This window comes from Salmo salar, chromosome 24 (genome assembly GCF_965601325.2).
Source record: "Salmo salar chromosome 24, fSalSal1, whole genome shotgun sequence".
Classification (NCBI taxonomy): domain Eukaryota; kingdom Metazoa; phylum Chordata; class Actinopteri; order Salmoniformes; family Salmonidae; genus Salmo; species Salmo salar.
In genome coordinates, this window is record NC_138314.1 from 22611161 (window position 1) to 22632037 (window position 20877).

The 20877-nt window shown below is 42.1% G+C and overlaps 1 protein-coding gene and 1 non-coding gene across 3 annotated transcripts in view; both read left to right on the top strand.

Moving 5' to 3' along the window:
• Nucleotides 1–1818: 1818 nt before the first annotated feature.
• Nucleotides 1819–1949, top strand: LOC123730462 (small nucleolar RNA SNORA49). Its single transcript, XR_006761906.1, has one exon. It is a non-coding gene; the product is annotated as a small nucleolar RNA SNORA49 (small nucleolar RNA).
• Nucleotides 1950–3195: 1246 nt separating this feature from the next.
• Nucleotides 3196–20877, top strand: part of LOC106585561 (dedicator of cytokinesis protein 5) — a 59179-nt gene continuing 41497 nt past the window's right edge. Inside the window, exons 1-9 of one of the 2 annotated variants that reach the window (XM_014171918.3) lie at nucleotides 3196–3368; nucleotides 18571–18654; nucleotides 18957–18997; nucleotides 19090–19145; nucleotides 19296–19392; nucleotides 19566–19714; nucleotides 19850–19985; nucleotides 20106–20263; nucleotides 20511–20592. In XM_014171918.3, the coding sequence (XP_014027393.1) occupies nucleotides 3326–3368; nucleotides 18571–18654; nucleotides 18957–18997; nucleotides 19090–19145; nucleotides 19296–19392; nucleotides 19566–19714; nucleotides 19850–19985; nucleotides 20106–20263; nucleotides 20511–20592 (846 nt within the window). In that variant the 5' untranslated portion in view covers nucleotides 3196–3325. The remainder of the gene's footprint in view (nucleotides 3369–18570; nucleotides 18655–18956; nucleotides 18998–19089; nucleotides 19146–19295; nucleotides 19393–19565; nucleotides 19715–19849; nucleotides 19986–20105; nucleotides 20264–20510; nucleotides 20593–20877) is intronic. The other variant, XM_014171917.3, reaches the window with a different exon arrangement.

The following is a 20877-nucleotide window of genomic DNA, read 5'->3' on the forward strand; positions in this document are numbered from 1 at the left end:
AATAAACATGTAAAATTCAATAAGTAAAATATGAATGTCAAGTAAGTGTTGGTTTACCACATGTAAGTCAGTCTGAGGCAGAGCAGCGAAGACCCCACCAGAAGGAAATGAAGAGACCCATCTCTCTGGGCTCCTATAAGGCTGTTTACTCTCTTCCAGCTCTGTCTTTCACTTGAGACCACAAGACAATGAGAGTGATTGTTCTTTAAGCCCTACAATCCTGGCAGTAACTCTACTTGTACACCTGTTTCTGTTAACATTGTACACCAAAGCACCATAGATAGGGTACAGTACTCACCTTTCAATCTGTTTACCCCTGTCTCTGATAACCATAAAGGGTGTCTTGTTGTTCGGGATGACAGAAAAAGAGTCTGTTCACAGTCATGCTTTCTCTCAAGGAGTTTTTAATAAAAGCAGGCCTGGCGTGTGATGCAATCCGATCTAAACTAGAGCACTGGGTGAGAAGTGGAGGGTACAGGCAGTTTTTCTAATCAGAGCCTGACTTAAGTGAGGAATGGACACACAACCCTGTCTGCTTGACTGATTCATCGACCTACACCTTTTCAACATCAACCTGAGATGCCAATACATGTCATGCTTACATATTGCTTACAATAAGCTTGCCCCTGAGTTGGTAGAATGTTGAGAAAACAATTATACACAATGCCCTATTGAGCCTGAATCTGCATCTCATAAGCTTTGAGATTATGAATATGACCTCATAAATACCATGACTCAAGCACAATCATAAAGTCTGAATAAGAGGTATCTGTTTCATAATAGTTGTAAATCCACTTGCTGTCACATGATGGCAATATTGTCTTCCTTATTCACAGCTTGTGGAATTCCTTTTCATTTGAGTGGTCTCTGGTGTGTCAAAGGATCTTTTTTATATAAATAAAATAAAGGATTCCATTTCTGTTTGTGATTATATTTGTAGAAGTTTTTTACATGGCAAAAGTGTACACCTGAATGTTACTAAAGATCTGCACACCTAGCCTTGTCACGGCATTCGTCGGAAGGAGTGGACCAAAGCGCAGCGTGTGTATCGTCCCACATATTCTTTATTTAATTGTGAAACTATGCAAGACATATAAATAGCCTAAACAACAAAACGAAGCAGTGCAACATACACTAACTCAAAATACAATCTCCCACACACCCAGGTGGGAAAAACAACTACTTAAGTATGATCTCCAATTAGAGACAACGATGACCAGCTGCCTGTAATTGGAGATCTTCCCCCAAAAAACAACATCGAAATACAAACAAGAACATGACAACATAGAAAATCTAAACTAGACACAACCTCGTCACGCCCTGACCTACTCTACCATAGAAATTAAAAGCTTCTATGGTCAGGATGTGACAAGCCTAGTTGTTTACGCTATGCAAAGTAAGGCCTACTCTGAATTTAGAAGTGAGCTTTGATTCATTGCTAGTCCAATACATCTGCCTGAATCCAACATGACCTTCTGCTGGCTCACTGTATTTGTGATGCACATTCGGATGTTCCCTTGCATTTTTAAGAATACACAAATCACTCTACCAAAAATGCTCAGATCCAACAAAACTGTGTCAAATTATTCAAAAGATCTTAAGTACATAAACCGTCAGTGGTCCAGTCTTTTAATAGCTTAGATGAGGCAGCTTAGTAAAGCAAAACAGACAATGAACAAGTCAAACAAAGAGAACTATTGGTCGCACTTTACAATAAGGGAAGGTGTACAGTGTAATTACAATGTAGCTATGTTATCTGATTTGTGTAACTGCATGTTGACATTTTTATATGCAATAGATTTGTAACAACAAACTTCACTTCCCCTCCCTTAGTCCAGTCACTCTGTCCCCAGTGGAGTTGTCTGGCATTGACAGGGATACAGCACCATGGCTCCCTTACCTCTCTCATCTAGAACCTCTTACATGGGGCTTGTGAGAGAGCTGAACATTTCTGTAGATTTAGATGTATTATTTTAATACATGCAAGTCTAAAGCACTCTCTCTCTTTTAATTGTATTCAGCCACAGAAATCATCCAGCACAACACTGTATTCTACAAAAAATGTCCATACTCATTTCCCCAGCAAAAAAAATTACATTAATTGTAGCTAAACCTTCTCTTGACACCGAATACTTGTTTAAGATTAGTTCTACTCAGTTTTTCTCTATTGTGACTTTAATTGCAAATCCTTTGTATTGTGCATGCCACAAACATGCATAGCAGTTGTAAGTGCTATGTAAATATGTACCAGAAACTGTAGCAATAATTCCAAGGGCTGACTACTCATGCCATCTGCAGTTACCCTGCTGTTTCCATGGGAATATGACATTTTGCAGAATCAAATCAAGATATATTCTGTGATGGTTGGCAAAACCCCAATAATCTTTCATGCTTAAAACCTAATAGCAATTGCACAGAATACACAGAGAAATCACAATCCAAATAGTGAGAGCTAAATCAAGCTGTCAAGGGGAACAGCAAAGTAAATGGATGGCTAATGGTTATTGACAGCAACATTTGGTTGTTCTGTGAAGTGCTATCAGCAACACATGATGTGAAGACAAATGGCTAAATAGAATAACAGGCCTGATCCACTAAACAGCTGCAGATTGCTTCATTGGGTGGAGAGGGGGAGGGCGTGGCATCTCTGCCCATTGTCATAAATAAAATATCATAATCAATGCATGCATTGATGCAAACATACATAATGCATGAATGGTAACCTCACACAGACTCATCCTCTAAAATATAAACAGTGTGAACCTGATGATGATAGAGCAGGCTACTGTTACAAACACACACACCCTCTGTCAGTGTCCACTAAAGAGTGTGCAGTATGACAATGAGTGGATTCCTCACATTCCCGACCCTGAGGAACATAACACAGTCAATGGTTGAATCACTTCAAATCAAAACGTTTTTATACTTCTAGTTCGCGCAATTACATCTTATGTCATGTGCCCATACAGTTTGCTTTTCCACCATGTACTCATGGTGAAAGGTAGCCCACTGTACACTAGCCTACTAGACAGTGTAGTGTAGGTTACGCTTATCACTTATTTGAAGTATGGTTGTGTTACATTGTTCTTATTGACATTCTTGGCAAATTGGCACAATTTGGTAACTTTAATGATCGTTTCACGCAAATTACGCATCGCTGCACAGCAACTCTCCGCTGCTGGATTCAATTGCACAGCGTCCTAGATTTCTCCCCTCCCCCTTTTTGAAGTCATGATGGCGGAACTGTAGCGTTTAGGACTAGAAAAGTGTTACCCGCCCAGCAGTTCACTTATTTATTTATTTATTTATCTATCATTTCCCCGCAATGACCCGCTGGATTCCAACAAAAAAAGAGAAATATGGCGTTGGTAAGTTAGAACATTATATCGTCTTATTTACAATAGGGCTGTTTTCACACAGCATTTTAATTATTTAGCTAGTTGGCCAAGCCTATTAAACTTGGAAGTTATGTAGGAAGCTTTAGGAAAGGGCGAAGTTAAGCTACCTGGAATATGTCACACATGTTGGCTGTATAGGGATCACTGAAAGAAAGTGAATGTTGGATAGATATTAATACGTTTCGTCAGCGTGTGCGCCCTATGTCCATACAGTAGCAATCCGTAAATCAAGAGGTTCGACTCTAAAGTGATTTAGAGCCATGCTACACGTTGTGTGTAAACGTTTGTGTGATAACCTGGTGAAACGTTCTTGCGGCCCCGTTACTGTAGAAATTGTATAATTAACCTATTACTAGACATTTCAGATATCATGAAAATACCATGTCACATAGCCGACTACATGAGTCACTTCAGTTAGGGCATGATGTGTGTGTGTGGATACACGCCCTCAAGGTAAAGCAAAGCGAATGGGGAACCGTTTCAGCGAGTATGTTGACGTCAGTACACTGTAATAACGCAGTTTATTGGTACCTGCAAGGTTCTTTGGTTGATGTTGTCACGGTATCAAGCAGTAACACCTTTCATAGATTCTTATCAAAACATAGTTAAGTGAAAATGTATCAAAAGTTATCACCTGGTTGGTTTTCCTCCATTGTTTACAAAATATTAAGATGTGTAAATATAATAGGCATACAGATATCTGTATTCAGCAGTACAGAAAACAACCATAATCTCATAGAATGATTTAGATCTCAGCATGTATGTTCATTTTGTTCTGACACTTATTTGGGATTTAACTTTGTTTGAACTGGGGTATTGGTATAATTCTAAAAATAACAATATTCTAGTAAGGAATGCCCTTTACTCAGCTTGCTAGCACCAAAAGTAACATACCTATGTGGAAGTTCCTGTTCATCTTTTGTTGTTTTGTAAAGACCACAGACAGAGGTGTCATTTACTCAGAGTTACTGAAGTCATCGTTTTTCTTGTTGTTGTTCCACTTTTTTGTTTCTATCTTCTCAATTTTGAATATGACAGATGACTCCATGTAACTGCTGATTGGTTTATTCTTATTTGGGTAGATACAGTTTAAACAAAGACTACCTTTAGTTATGTTTGTGAAATGCTGATCGAATCAGAACATCCTTGAAGCTTGTTATGTGTCCATTGCTGCTAAGCCCTAGTAAAAAAATTCAAAATAAGTCAAACCTCTTACTCATGGACTAATGTCTGTGATAGTGTAGAGGGTGTTATTGCAAATATAGAAGTACAAAATGGACACTTTATTGATATAAATGCATACATACATTTCATCATCACTCATCAGCGCACACATGTTTTTCAATCTTTGACAAGGTCAGAGAGAGCTGGTAGGATTTTGACGAGTTTTTGTGTTGTTTATCTAATATAGGGATGGGCAAATTTGATGGGGGTGGGGCCACACAAAAAAAAACCCAGCCAGTAATTCAACCATGATAACAAGTTTAGATAGCTGGCCACTAAACTAAGTTAGCAATCTAAAAATATTTAGCTGACATGGGCTAATTGACCAACTATCAGTGACTGACATAACAAGAGAAAAACTGCTGATGCACTACCAAATTTCGAAATTGAACCTTGTGTATTATACTATTCTAACTCACACCAGTAAGTTGAGACCCTGACTGAGTAAAAAAATTAAATAATATCAGAGGGCTTTCAAAAGGGCCAGTTGCCCATCCCTGATCTATAACCTGCCAGCCAGGGATGTCACAGGTTGAAGTGCACAACAGTGTGAAGGAGCTGCACTAGTGAACCATACTAAGGCACAGACAGTAGCACTTGAGCAGTGACAGTATTGCTGCATCACAACACGCTTGGCTTGAATATTTTCACTGGCACAGCTCTGCTGTTGCCAGGCCTGGCCCTGGACACAGTCAAAACTGTGTCAAGTTGGTGAAACGGGCCATTGTCACTATCTGCGTGACAAGAGGGAGATGTAATTTCTTTGGTTCGTCTTTTTATAAAGGCTATTGTTTCTGAGTTGGCAGAGGGAGTTTTAACTACGAATAAGGAAATGTTTTGATGAGGTTTGATGCCATGATGTATTGTATTATTTGCATCCTCTATAGGACTGAATGGCACCTGGGCAATTCCACTGTTACCGTGCGCAGATACTTGAAATGTATGCCAAACAAAAAACATTGATTTCAAAGTTTAACAAACCATACAACTATATGCACAAGGACTACTTTTAACAATTTACACTGACATTGTTACAAAAACACATTTACTAGAAGAACTGTGCAGATGCAAAGTGTGGTAACAGAATCTCAGTAAAATCTCCCTCAGTTTTTTATGTAACCATGTTTTCTGCTCCTATTAAACGGAAACTCCACCCCAAAACAACACTTTTATATTTGTTTCATTAGTCCATTGTTGATATAGTCCCAAAATATTTTGCTTGTCAGTAATCACGTTTTCAAGATAAATACTTGATTGCTGACATGCAAAACATTTTGGGACTATATCAACAATGGACTAATGAAACAAATACCAAAAGATAGTTTTGGGGTGTAGTTTTCCTTTAAGATTCAAAGGTGTCTGCAGAAAGAACAGGGTGCCAGCTATGACATGACACCATGAGTTTGAAAAAAATATATTTTGGTTTCTGAACTACAGTAAGTGAAGTGGATTTACATCCGGTAACAGAATTGTGGTAACGGATTTTCATCATGGGTCCCTGATCTGTACTACACAGAAATACATAATTGTGTATATGAATGCCATTCTCTTCATGGTGATATATCCTAAATAGGTACACAAAGGTAGAAATATGCAATATCCTAATTTGCATATGTGGGTATTATTCTACCCACTGGCTATTTTTCTAATGAGCTCCGCCACCAAACAAGACCAAATTTGGTTGGTCCTGACCAAATCTTAACCAATCATAGACATCGATGTTTCACAAGTTTGGACTTCAAAGAACAGCACAGTAGAGATCAGTACAGTAAAGAGAAGTAGAGTTTAGTTCAGTACAGTAGAGTACATTATAGTGTACTCAACTCTAGTGTGATCTACTGTCTACAGTACTTTACTCTACTCTATTCTACTCTAAATTACAGGACTGTGCTGCATTGTACTGAACTATACTCTACTTCTCTTTACTGTACTGTACTGAACTATACTCTACTTCTCTTTACTCTATTGTACTGAGCTATACTTCTACTTCTCTTTACTGTACTGTGTTGAGCTATACTCTACTTCTCTTTACTGTACTGTACTGAACTATACTCTACTTCTCTTTACTGTACTCTACTGTACTGTACTTCTCTTTACTGTACTGTGCTGAGCTATACTCTACTTCTCTTTACTGTACTGTGCTGAGCTATACTCTACTTCTCTTTACTGTACTGTACTGAACTATACTCTACTTCTCTTTACTGTACTGTACTGTACTGTACTGTACTGTACTGTACTGTACTGTACTGTACTGAACTATAATCTACTTCTCTTTACTGTACTGAACTATAATATACTTCTCTTTACTGTACTGAACTATACTCTACTTCTCTTTACTGTACTGTGCTGAGCTATACTCTACTTCTCTTTACTGTACTGTACTGAACTATACTCTACTTCTCTTTACTGTACTGTACTGTACTGTACTGTACTGTACTGTACTGAACTATAATCTACTTCTCTTTACTGTACTGAACTATAATATACTTCTCTTTACTGTACTGAACTATACTCTACTTCTCTTTACTGTACTGTACTATTCTGAACTCTGCTGTGCTCTACTGTATTGTACTGTACTGTGCTCTACTTTAATGTACTGTTCTGTAATAAACTATACTCTACTTTTATTTACTGTACTATGCTGTACAAACTTGTAAACATAGACGTCTATGATTGGTTCAGGTTTCGGCCAGACCAAATCTGAACCATTCATGGACGTCTATGTTTGGGTCAAATGAAGGCCGGTCCAGGTGTCTGTGGATGTTGAAATCAGGGCAAGTCCGGACCAAAAAACGACGTCTGTGGATGTTGAAATCAAGGCAGGGTGGGCTAATCAAATTTGAAATACTTTTCAACATCAATGGACGTCCAGTGTCAATTGGTGCTCACTGGGTGAGGATGCTGGTTACAGTAAATGTAAAGAGAGGGGGCTCATGAGTAGGCGTCAGTAAGAGCCGGGAGAGGTGACATTAATTGGAAAAAGAGAAAAAAGAGGGGGAGAGAGAGAGTGAAGGGTTGTCCAGACTTTTCACACAAATGCTTTGACCACCAGCCACAGAAAGAGAAAGATAACAGTTATGAGCTGAACATAACAGTATGCCAGTGGAAGGGAGGACAGTAGCAGGTGACCCAACTGTGGTTTGTGACTATTATGAGTTCATATTGTTGCCAATTCAATTGCAGAAATTACGTTAACGATTTTTATGACATTCTGTTACCGATTTGGAAACAGACCTTTTAGTTTTAATCACTTCATAATTCATAAACAAAATTGATATCAGTAAAAACCCTATAACTAATTCATAGGTCTACCTTTACTTGTTACTTCTTTGAACTTCCATTGTCCTCCCCTGGTAACATAATTTTAAGGCACAGGGCAATGTTTCATAAACAAATTATCGCAAACTAAGTATCAGTGTTGATATTACAGTGGGGGAAAAAAGTATTTGATCCCCTGCTGATTTTGTACGTTTGCCCACTTACAAAGAAATGATCAGTCTCTAATTTTAATAGTAGGTTTATTTGAACAGTGAGAGACAGAATAACAAGAAAAAAATCCACAAAAACGCATGTCAGAAATATTATAAAATGATTTGCATTTTAATGAGGGAAATAAGTATTTGACCCCTCTGCAAAACATGACTTAGTACTTGGTGGCAAAACCCTTGTTGGCAATCACAGAGGTCAGACGTTTCTTGTAGTTGGCCACCAGGTTTGCACACATCTCAGGAGGGATTTTGTCCCACTCCTCTTTGCAGATCTTCTCCAAGTCATTAAGGTTTCGAGGCTGACGTTTGGCAACTCGAACCTTCAGCTCCCTCCACAGATTTTCTATGGGATTAAGGTCTGGAGACTGGCTAGGCCACTCCAGGACCTTAATGTGCTTCTTCTTGAGCCACTCCTTTGTTGCCTTGGCCGTGTGTTTTGGGTCATTGTCATGCTGGAATACCCATCCACGACCCAATTTCAATATCCTGGCTGAGGGAAGGAGGTTCTCATCCAAGATTTGACTGTACATGGCCCCGTCCATCGTCCCTTTGATGCGGTGAAGTTGTCCTGTCCCCTTAGCAGAAAAACACCCCAAAGCATAATGTTTCCACCTCCATGTTAGACGGTGGAGATGGTGTTCTTGGGGTCATAGGCAGCATTCCTCCTCCTCCAAACACGGCGAGTTGAGTTGATGTCAAAGAGCTCCATTTTGGTCTCATCTGACCACAACACTTTCACCAGTTGTCCTCTGAGTCATTCAGATGTTCATTGGAAAACTTCAGACGGGCATGTATATGTATTCTTGAGCAGGGGGACCTTGCGGGCTCTGCAGGATTTCAGTCCTTCGCGGCGTAGTGTGTTACCAATTGTTTTCTTGGTGACTATGGTCCCAGCTGCCTTGAGATCATTGACAAGATCCTCCCGTGTAGTTCTGGGCTGATTCCTCACCGTTCTCATGATCATTGCAACTCCACGAGGTGAGCTATTGCATGGAGCCCCAGGCAGAGGGATATTGACAGTTATTTTGTGTTTCTTCCATTTGCGAATAATCGCACCAAATGTTGTCACCTTCTCACCAAGCTGCTTGGCGATGGTCTTGTAGCCCATTCCAGCCTTGTGTAGGTCTACAATCTTGTCCCTGACATCCTTGGAGAGCTCTTTGGTCTTGGCCATGGTGGAAAGTTTGGAATCTGATTGATTGATTGCTTCTGTGGACAGGTGTCTTTTTTACAGGTAACAAGCTGCGGTTAGGAGCGCTCCCTTTAAGAGTGTGCTCCTAATCTCAGCTCTTTACCTGTATAAAAGACACCTGGGAGCCAGAAATCTTTATGATTGAGAGGGGGTCAAATACTTATTTCCCTCATTAAAATGCAAATCAATTCATAACATTTCTGACATGCGTTTTTCTGGATATCTTTGTTGTTATTCTGTCTCTCACTGTTCAAATAAACCTACCATTAAAATTATAGACTGATCCTTTCTTTGTCAGTGGGCAAACGTACAAAATCAGCAGGGGATCAAATACTTTTTTCCCCCACTGTAGTTGGCAGGGATCTTTACTTCAACATTATTGTGTTTTCATGTATTTCTAATACCCTTTTCCATCTGTTTGACAAGAAATCAAAGCTTTTGGTTATTCCTAATTTTTAGGATGGGAAATGGTAGAAAAAGGAATTCAGTATTTAGACCCCTTGACTTTTTCCACATTTTGTTATGTTACAGCCTTGTTCTACATTTGATTAAATTAAACATTTTCCTCATCACAATACCCCATAATGACAAAATGAAAACAGGTTTTTAGAAATGTTCACAAATGTATAAAAAATAAAACACAGAAATACCTTATTCACATAAGTATTCAGACCCTTTGCTATGAGACTCAAAATTGAGCTCAGGTGCATCCTGTTTCCATTGATCATACTTGAAATGTTTCTACAACTTGATTGGAGTCCACCTGTGGTAAATTCAATTGATTGGACATTATTTGGAAAGTCATACCTGTCTATATAAGGTCCCACAGTTGACAGTGCATGTTAGAGCAAAAACCAAGCCATGATGTCGAAGGAATTATCTGTAGAGCCTCGAGACAGGTTTATATTCAGGCACAGATCTGGGGAAGGGTACCAAAATATTTCTGCAGCTTTGACAGTCCCCAAGAACACAGTGGTCTCCATCATTCTTAAATTAAAGAAGTTTGGAACCACCAGGACTCTTCCTATAGCTGGCCGCCCAGCCACATTGAGCAATCGGGGGAGAAGGGCCTTGATCAAGGAGGTTACCAAGAACCCGATGTTCACTCTGAGAGAGCGCCAGAGTTGCTCTGTGGAGATCATCTTTGCAGCACTACACCAATCAGGCCTTTATGGTGAAGTGGCCAGACAGAAGCCATTCCTCAGTAAAAGGCACATGACAGCCCACTTGGAGTTTGCCAAAAGGCACCTAAAGACTATCAAACCGTGAGTAACAAGATTCTCTGGTCTAATGAAACCAAAATTGAACTCATTGGCCTGAAAGCCAAGCATCACGTCTAGAAGAAAGCTGTCATCATCTCTATGGTGAAGCATGGTGGTGGCAGCATCTTGCTGTGGGGATGTTTTTCAGCGGCAGGGACTGGGAGACTTGTCAGGATCGAAGGAAATATGAATGAAGCAAAGTACAGAGAGATCCTTGATGAAAACCTGCTCCAGCACGCTCAGGACCTCAGACTGGGGCAAAGGTTCACCTTCCAACAGGACAACGACCGTAAGCACACAGACAAGACAATGCAGGAGTGGCTTCGGGACAAGTCTCTGAATGTCCTTGGGTGGCCCAGCCATAGCCCAGACTTGAAACCGATCAAACATCTCTGGAGAGACCTGAAAATGGCGGCGGAAGAAATGGCAGCCGTTTAAAAAAGACGCTCTAACCACTAGGCTACCTGCTGCCCCAAGGGTGCCTAACCAATTGTGCTATTATGTGGGGTTTTTTGAGTTCTTTTTTACTTATTTTGTACATAATGTTTCTGCCACCATATCTTACAGCAAAAAAGAGCTTCTGGATATCAAGACAGCGATCACTCACCTCGGATTAGACTAAGATTTACGTCAGACACCCAACAAGGCCGAAATCCCCGTCATTGGCAAGAGAAAGAGACGCAGGTATGGAGGACACAGGGCGGGGTGCCTCATAAGCATCCACCGACGGCGAGTGGGAAATCTGCCCTTACAATATTACTTGCCAACAAACAATCATTGGACAATAAATTAGACGAGGTACGATCACGGGACATCAAAAACTGTAATATCTTATGTTTCACCGAATCATGGCTGAATGACGACATGGAAAACATTCAGCTGGTGGGATATATGCTGCACTGGATAGATCGAACAACACACTCCGGTAAGATGAGGGGGGGGGGGGGGGGGGGGGGGGGTTGTGTACATTTGTAAACAACAGCTGGTGCATGAAACCTAAGGAAGTCTCTAGATTTTGCTCGCCTGAAGTAGGGTATCTCGTGATAAGCTGTAAAACACACTATTTGCCCTAGAGAGTTTTCATAATTTTTTTTCGTGGCTGTTTATTTACCACCCCAGACGGATGCTGGCACTAAGACCGCACTCAGTCAGCTCTATAAGCAAACAGGAAACTGCTCACCCAGAGGCAGCACTCCTAGTGGCATGGGACTTTAATGCAGGGAAACTTAAATCAGTTTTACCTAATTTCTATCAGCATCTTAAATGTGCAACCAGAGGGGAAAAAATACTTTATCACCTTTACTCCACACACAGAGACGAGTACAAAGCTCTCACTCGCCCTCGATTTGGCAAATCTGACCATAATTCTATCCTCCTGATTCCTGCTTACAAGCAAAAATTAAAGCAGGAAGCACCAGTGACTCGGTCTATAAAAAAGTGGCCAGATAAAGCAGATGCTAAACTACAGGACTGTTTTTCTAGTACAGACTGGAACATGTTCTGGGATTCTTCCAATGGCATTGAGGAGTACACCACATCAGTCACTGGCTTTATCAATAAGAGCATCAAGGACGTCGTTCCCACAGTGACTGTACGTACATACCCCAATTTATTTAACACTTTTTTGGTTACTACATGATTCCATATGTGTTATTTCATAGTTTAAACAAATCAGTGTTAAACAAATCAAAATATATTTCATATTTTAGATTCTTCAAATTAGCCACCCTTTGCCTTGATTACAGATTTGCACATTCTTGGCATTCTCTCAACCAGCTTCATGAGGTAGTCACCTGGAATGCATTTCAATTAACAGGTATGCCTTTAAGACATGAAGTTCAGTCAATCCGGAAAATGTCAAGAAATTTGAATGTTTCTTCAAGTGCAGTCGCAAAAACCATCAAGCGCTATGATGAAACTGTCTTTCATGAGGACCGCCACAGGAAAGGAAGACCCAGAGTTACCTCTGCTGCAGAGGATATATTCATTAGAGTTTCCAGCCTCAGAAATTGCAGCACAAATAAATGCTTCACCGAGTTCAAGAAACAAACACATCTCAACATCAACTGTTCAGAGGACACCAATAATAAGAATATACTTGCTTGGACCAAGAAACACGAGCAATGGACATTAGACCGGTGGAAATTTTCTTTGGTCTGATGAGTCCAAATTTGAGATTTTTGGTTCCAACCGCTGTGTCTTTGTGAGACGCAGAGTAGGTGAATGGATGTTCTCCACATGTGTGGTTCCCACAGTGAAGCAGGGAGGAGGAGGTGTGATGGTGTGGGTGTGCTTTGCTGGTGACACTGTCTGTGATTTATTTAGAATTCAAGGTACACTTAACCTGCATGGCTACGACCATATTCTGCAGCGATATGCCAACCCATCTGGTTTGTGCTTAGTGGGACTATCATTTGTTTTTCAACAAGACAATGACCCAACACACCTCCAGGCTGTGTAAGGGCTATTTGACTAAGAAGGAGAGTGATGGAATGCTGCATCAGATGACCTGGCCTCCACAATCACCTGACCTCAACCCAAATTAGATGGTTTGGGAAGAGTTGGACCGCAGAGTGAAGGAAAAGCAGCCAACAAGTGCTCAGCATATGTGGGAACTCCTTCAAGACTGTTGGAATAGCATTCCAGGTGAAGCTGGTTGAGAGAATGCCAAGAGTGTGCAAAGCTGTCATCATGGCAAAGGATGGCGAGTTTGAAGAATCTAAAATGTAAAATATATTTTCATTTGTTTAACACTTTCTTGGTTACTACATGATTCCATATGTGTTATTTAATAGTTTTGGTGTCTTCACAATTATTCTACAATGTAGAAAATAGTAAAAATAAAGAACAACCCTTGAATGAGTAGGTGTGTCCAAACCTTTGACTGGTACTGTATATATGCCTTAATTTCTCAAACATATACAGTGGAAGTCGGAAGTTTGGACACACACACCACTCCACAAATGTCTTGTTAACAAACTATAGTTTTGGCAAGTCGGTTAAGACATCTACTTTGTGCATGACACAAGTATTTTTTCCAACAATTGTTTACAGACAGATTATTTCACTTATAATTCACTGTAAAATTCAAAATACAAAATTCCAGAAAATGATGTCATGGCTTTAGAAGCTTCTGATAGGCTAATTGACATCATTTGAGTCAATTGGAGGTGTACCTGTGGATGTATCTCAAGGCCGACCTTCAAACTCAGTGCCTCTTTGTTTGACATCATGAGAAAATCAAAAGAAATCAGCCAAGACCTCAGAAAAGAATTGTAGACCTCCACAAGTCTGGTTCATCCTTGGGAGCAATTTCCAAAGGAAGAAGCCAGTGCTCCAAAACCACCATAAAAAAGCCAGACTCTGGTTTGCAACTGCACATGGGGACAAAGATCGTACTTTTTGGAGAAATGTCCTCTGGTCTGATGAAACAAAAATTGAACTGTTTGGCCATAATGACCATTGTAAGTGTTTGGAGGAAAAAGGGGGAGGCTTGCAAGCTGAAGAACACCATCCCAACCGTGAAGCATGGGGGTGGCAGCATCATGTTGTGGGGGTGCTTTGCTACAGGAGGGTCTGGTGCACTTCACAAAATAGATGGTATCATGAGGAAGGAAAAATATGTGGATATATTGAAGCAACATCTCAAGACATCAGTCAGGAAGTTAAAGCTTGGTCGCAAATGGGTCTTCCAAATGGACAATGACCTTAAGCATACTTCCAAAATTGTGGCAAAATGGCTTAAGGACAACAAAGTCAAGGTATTGGAGTGGCCATCACAAAGCCCTGACCTCAATCCCATAGAAAATGTATGGGCAGAACTGAAAAAGCGTGTGCGAGCAAGGAGCCCTACAAACCTGACTCAGTTCCACCAGCTCTGTCAGGAGGAATGGGCCAAAATTCACCTAACTTATTCGGGGAAGCTTTTGGAAGGCTACCCAAAACATTTGACCCAAGTTCAACACTTTAAAGGCAGTGCTACCAAATACTAATTGATTGTATGTAAACTTCTGACCGACTGAGAAAGTGATGAAACAAATAAAAGCTGAAATAAATAATTCTCTCTAATATTATTCTGACATTTGACATTCTTAAAATAAAGTGGTGATCCTAACTGTCACGGTTGTCCGAAAGAGCGGACCAAAGTGCAGCGTGGTTGTAGTTCCACATTTTATTAAATCCGTGAAAAAACACAAGAAAGATAGAAAAACACAAAACACCCCCTGTCACGCCCTGACCTACTCTACCATAGAAAATCACATCTTACTATGGTCAGGACGTGACAGTACCCCCCCCCCCCCCAAAAGGTGCAGACTCCGAATGCACCTAAAATAAAAGAAACCACAAAACAAAAGGGAGGGTAGGGAGGGTGACAATTGTCTATGGCGGCTCAAATGCAGTCCACATAACCTTAACCTCCAGCAGAGGAGGTGGCTCCGGTTCGGGGCGTACTCCCCGCTCCACCCGCTGATCCTTCTGCTTTATTACCACCTGACCGTGGATCGTCGTCGAAAGAACCGGACTGTAGATCATTGCTGGAGGTTCTGGGCTGCAGGCCGCCACTGGAGGTTCTGGGCTGCAGGCCGCCGCTGGAGGCTCTGGGCTGCAGGCTGTCGCTGGAGGCTCCGGGCTGCTGGCCGTCGCTGGAGGCTCCGGACTGGGGAGCGTTGCTGGAGGCTCCCGACTGGGGAGCGTCGCTGGAGGCTTCGGACTGGGGAGCGTCGCTGGAGGCTCCGGACTGGGGAGCGTTGCTGGAGGCTCCCGACTGGGGAGCGTCGCTGGAGGCTCCGGACTGGGGAGCGTCGCTGGAGGCTCCGGACTGGGGAGCGTCGCTGGAGGCTCCGGACTGGGGAGCGTCGCTGGAGGCTCCGGACTGGGGAGCGTCTCAGGCTCCATGCCATGGATCATCACTACAGGTTCCGCACCATGGATCATCACTGGAGGCTTCGTGCCATGGATCATCTCTCCAGGCTCCGGGCCATGGATCATCCCTACAGGCTTCTTGCCATGGATTATCCCTACAGGCTCCGGACCATGGATCATCCCTACAGGCTTCTTGCCATGGATTATCCCTACAGGCTCCGGGCCATGGATTACCTCTGGAGGCTTCGTGCCATGGAACATCCCTACAGGCTCCGGGCCATGGATCATCACTGGAGGCTTCGTGCCATGGATCATCTCTACAGGCTTCGGACCATAGATCATCACTGGAGGCTTCTTTCGTGGAGCTGGAACAGGTCTCACCGGACTGGGGATACGCACTAGAGACCGGGTGCGCAGAACTGGCACAGGGCGTACTGGGCTATGGAGGCGCACTGGAGGGAGAGTGCGAGGAGCAGGCACAGGACGTACTGGGCTGTGGAGGCGCACTGGAGGCCAGATGTGTGGGACTGGCATTGGTGGCGCCAGACTGGTAACACGCACCTCAGGGTGAGTACGGGGAGCAGGAACAGGACACCCCGGACTGGGCAGGCGCACTGGAGGCCTGATGCGTGGGGCTGGCATAGGTGGTGCCAGACTGGTAACACGCACCTCAGGGCGAGTGCGAGGAGCAGGCACAGGACGTACCAGGCTGGATAGACTCACTGGAGGCCGGGTACGCGGGGCAGGCACAGGGTATACTGGGCTGTGGAGGCGCACTGGAGGCCTGGAGCTTATCGCTGGCACAACCCGTCTTTGCTGGATGCTCAACCCAGCTCGACAACTGCAAGGCGCGGGCACAGATCGCACCGGCCTGTGAGTGCGCACTGGCGACACAGTGCGCATCACCGCATAACATGGGAAGTTGGCTCAGGTCTCACCCCTGACCCCGCCAAACTACCCGTGTGCCCCCCCAAAATATTTTGGGGGGCTGCCTCTCGTTCTTCCCCGGCAGGCTTTGATATCTGTCCAATACCTGGTCCTCTGGGAGGCGCTCTTTTCCTGCCCCTAAATCCTCCAAAGCCCTTGATATACTCCTCCTTATCTCCTCAAATGTCCAGAGTTCCATATCACGCTGCTTGGTCCCTTGGTGGTGGGTGATTCTGTCACGGTTGTCCAAAGGAGCGGACCAAAGTGCAGCGTGGTTGTAGTTCTAAAAAAAATGTAATTCCGTGAAACTTTGCAATACATAAATAACTGAATTAACAAAACAACAAACCGTGACGCAGAGAGAAACAAACACTACTGAAAATATAATCACCCACAAAACCCAGGAAGAAAAACCCCTAATAAAATATGATCTCCAATCAGAGGTAACAAGGACCAGCTGCCTCCAATTGGAGATCAACCCAAAAAACAACAACATAGAAATAGAAAAAAAGAGAACCTAAACATAGAAATAGAAAACATAGAAAAACACAAAACACCCCCTGTCACGCCCTGACCTACTCTACCATAGAAAATCACATCTTACTATGGTCAGGACGTGACACTAACTGACCTAAGACAGGATTACTAGGATTAAATGTCAGGAATTGTGAAAAACTTAAAAACTGTAGACTCAGCTTTCATTTGACACCAAATTCAAAATACTCCAATGCGTCCTTCAACATGGAAAACTCTTAAATAATTATGAATAGATCCACCATTGAGCACAAAAACAACACTTGTTACAAAATATTTTACATATTTCTGTATTTAATTTTCAATACATTTGCAAACATTTCTGAAAACATGTTTCCACTTTGTCATTATGGGATATTGTGTGTTGATGGGTGAGAAAAATCTATTTTGAATTTTGGCTGTAACACTACAAAATGTGGAATAATTCTAGGGGTATGAATACTTTCTGAAGGCACTGTATAACTTTTCCCCACAGGTCTACATATTAAATTAGTACCATTTGTTCTCACAGAACAAGTGTTGAACAGTCACATACTAATTTGCATTTGAGGGGAACTGCATACAATTAAATGGGAAGGATACTTACTGAAAGAATATTCATGTTTAGTTGTGAGGTATTCAGAGATGTGATGAGCTGAGCCAGTTGAAGCGTGCAGTGAGACCTAGCCTCCGGCAACAAGGATTATCACTGTGCAAGTCAGGACAGAGCTCCTTGCCTTGTTCCTGTGATAGAGGGTGGATGCTGAGTACTCGGTTATGAAAGTCTGTGTGTGCACTGCAGCTCACTCAAGTCATGACAAGGAAGTGTGTGTGTGTGTGTGTGAGAGAGAGAGAGAGAGAGAGCATGCTGTGCTGTGTGATCTGTCTCTCACTTGTGTCCTTCAGTGAAAAGGAGGGAGGGAGATACAGCGAATGCCTCTAGGAAGGAACTTAAGTTAAACTGAGGAGGGCAGGCTGCAGCTGAAGAGGAGAGGAGGGCAGGGCACTCTGCTGACCCAGTTGGCTGCCGTATACCCTTTACAATGTGACCTTTAACCGATAGGCTCCATGGTTTGGTGAATTAGGAATAAATAATACATGATGTCAGTCCCCTCCTCACTCTACTTTCCTCTGTGTGGATGTTGTAATACACTTGGAACATTTTTTCCATTTACTCCATCTAACACATAGGCTCAGGGAATGAAAAATAACAGGATAATGTCAATCATCTCTTTATTTAAAACGTGAGGTCAGGCTGTCCTAAAATCCTAATCATGAATACATGTACATACTGTACATGTATTAGGCTATAATTAAGAGTGAAGTGAAAATTCAAGAGATTGAGGGACATTTTCAATTAAAACTGGGTTTCCAGTATAAGGCCGACATCGAATTCCACTTGCACCACACAAGAATGTACCTGTAATTTCATAAAACAGTGTTTACTCTTACTCGAGCTCAAACATGCTTACAGCGTAAGAAATACCTGACTACAATATACTGTACCTTTATCAGATATGACCTGGGAAAAGGCCAAAGTCTATAGGCTTTGCTGGGCTTTTCTTATCTTTTTTCTGTTTTCACTTTCTGTATGTTGAGCTTGCTGGGGATTGTTGTTTTGTGTTTGTATGTTGTTTCACATAGTAAAGTTGCCATAATAAGACTGTCTCTTTTTTCTCCCCCTCCTATCAATTATCTCTCAGCAATCTATAATTATGACTCCAGAAGAGAGCAGGAGCTGTGTCTCCAGGTGGGAGACACTGTACACATACTTGAGACATTTGAAGGTGAGCATGAACAGCCAACATGCCCTAACATATCACTCTTCACGTTCTTACGTACAACAAGCTGTCACACGCTAAGTAACAGTTTTCAACACTGAAACGTTGTAAAACATTGAACTAAAGCTGTGATCAATACCAGACATGGATTAAAAATAATTAGCAATGTTTAATGAAATTCTTTTGAAAGATATAACAGTCAATATCACCATCTGTATCTAGTTTGCCCTCTTCTCATCGGTCTGATCTCTATTATATTTATCCCTATATCTCTGTCATATCTCTATATCAATCTTTAATCTCCCCAGGCTGGTATAGAGGGTACACAATACGGAACAAAGCACAGAAGGTATGGCAACAACCGTATATACATTCATAGTTTTTCCTTAAAATTAGAAAATAATTTGAAGAAGAGGTTTACGTTTCTGTTTCATCTCATAGGGCATTTTCCCAGCCTCGTACATCCATCTAAAGGAGGCTAAAGTTGAAGGGACAGGGTAAGGTGTCACTCACTTGTCATGTCATTAGAAATTGATTGTATTTCATGGGATGGGTGACTTGCTTGACCTATTTGCACGATTTGATGCATGTGATGCACCTGTGGGACCCAATATCTGGTACGTTCCTTCCTTCCACCCATCTTACAGCCAGCAGGAAATAGTTATCCCAGGAGACCTACCACTGGTACTGGAGTTAGGCGCCACTCTGAGGGAATGGGCACAAATATGGCACAAGCTATATGTGGTACGTTGAGAAAACTAGTTTCTTATCCATCACCCTACTTACATAATCTTCACATTAAAGAATTCACTTTACCCTTATGCTGTTATTCAACTCTGACACTTAGTCTGTTTGGAAAAGGGTAATTATGTTAGCCTGGGTGACTGTGATGATGAAAATGACTGTTTGTTTGACAGAACAACAAGACCACTCTGTTCAGGGGCGTACAACAGATGGCCTACAGCCTCATCGAGTATCGATCTCAGATAGTGTCTGGAACATTGCCCAAGGATGACCTTGTGGAGCTCAGGAAGAAAGTCACAGCTAAGATTGATTATGGAAACCGGTATAAATTGTACTCTACTTGAATTGCATTGTGACATAAACATGCTTGTAACGTTTTATGTGACTGAGTCATGGTGCTAAGAATATGCCCTTGTAAATCCGTCCTAAGCTATATTTGATGCTTTCTGTTGTACAGGATTCTAGGGTTGGACCTGGTGGTGCGAGATGATGCAGGGAACACTCTGGACCCGGACTGCACAAGCACAGTCAGTCTATTCCGAGCCTTTGAGACTGCATCCCGCAGTATAGATGACAGAATACAAGAGGAGAAGGCATGGACCAGCTGTTTTTTGCGCCTCTCTGATAGATAAACCACCACATGTATATGCTGCAGAGTTAGCCCTGCCAGTGCATCGTGTTTGCTCATACAGTGTCTCTGTGCCCCTCTGTAGACCCGGAAGCAGAATCTGGAGATGAGGCGCCAGTCCCTGTTTAGCACAGTGCACACATACAGTCTCCTCATGAACCTCAAGAACTTTGTTTGTAACATCGGGGAGGATGCAGAGCTGCTTATGTCGCTCTATGACCCTGACCAGTCAGAGTTCATCAGGTCAGATACCAACTAATTTAAATTAATTGCATTATACTAAACCACCATTACCATTCTGACACTTGACAGAACAATTCGTCCAGTACTCATGTGTTCCACATTGCATATATATTTAATAACGTGACTGCATGTAGACATTTTGATATATTTGTGTTTTTGTGTTATCTTGTCAAAAACACACAGAGGTTTGTTACAGTGAGGTATGGGAGTTGTGATTCTTGATTGTGAATGCCATGTATGTTTGCAGTGAGAACTTCCTGGTGCGCTGGGACAGCATGGGCATGCCCAAAGAGATTGAGAAACTCAACAATCTGCCTGCCCTCTTCACGGTAACAGAGATGAAATCCTCCCTTCCACTTTCTTGTTTCTCTGTTGTTGTAAATATAATAGTCTAGCCATGGGGCCGAATAGATGGACCGGAAGCGGGCAGTGACATTCTTTGGTTGGGGCATGCAATGCCATGCCATGCCATGCCATTTATATCCTCAGACAGGCTCTTCATCTGAACTGCTCACATTAAACTTCATATAAGCAACATTGCATAAGATATTGAATATGTTCTGCCTTGCAACTTTTACTTTACTTGCATTATGTCGTCCTTATCTTTGCATTGA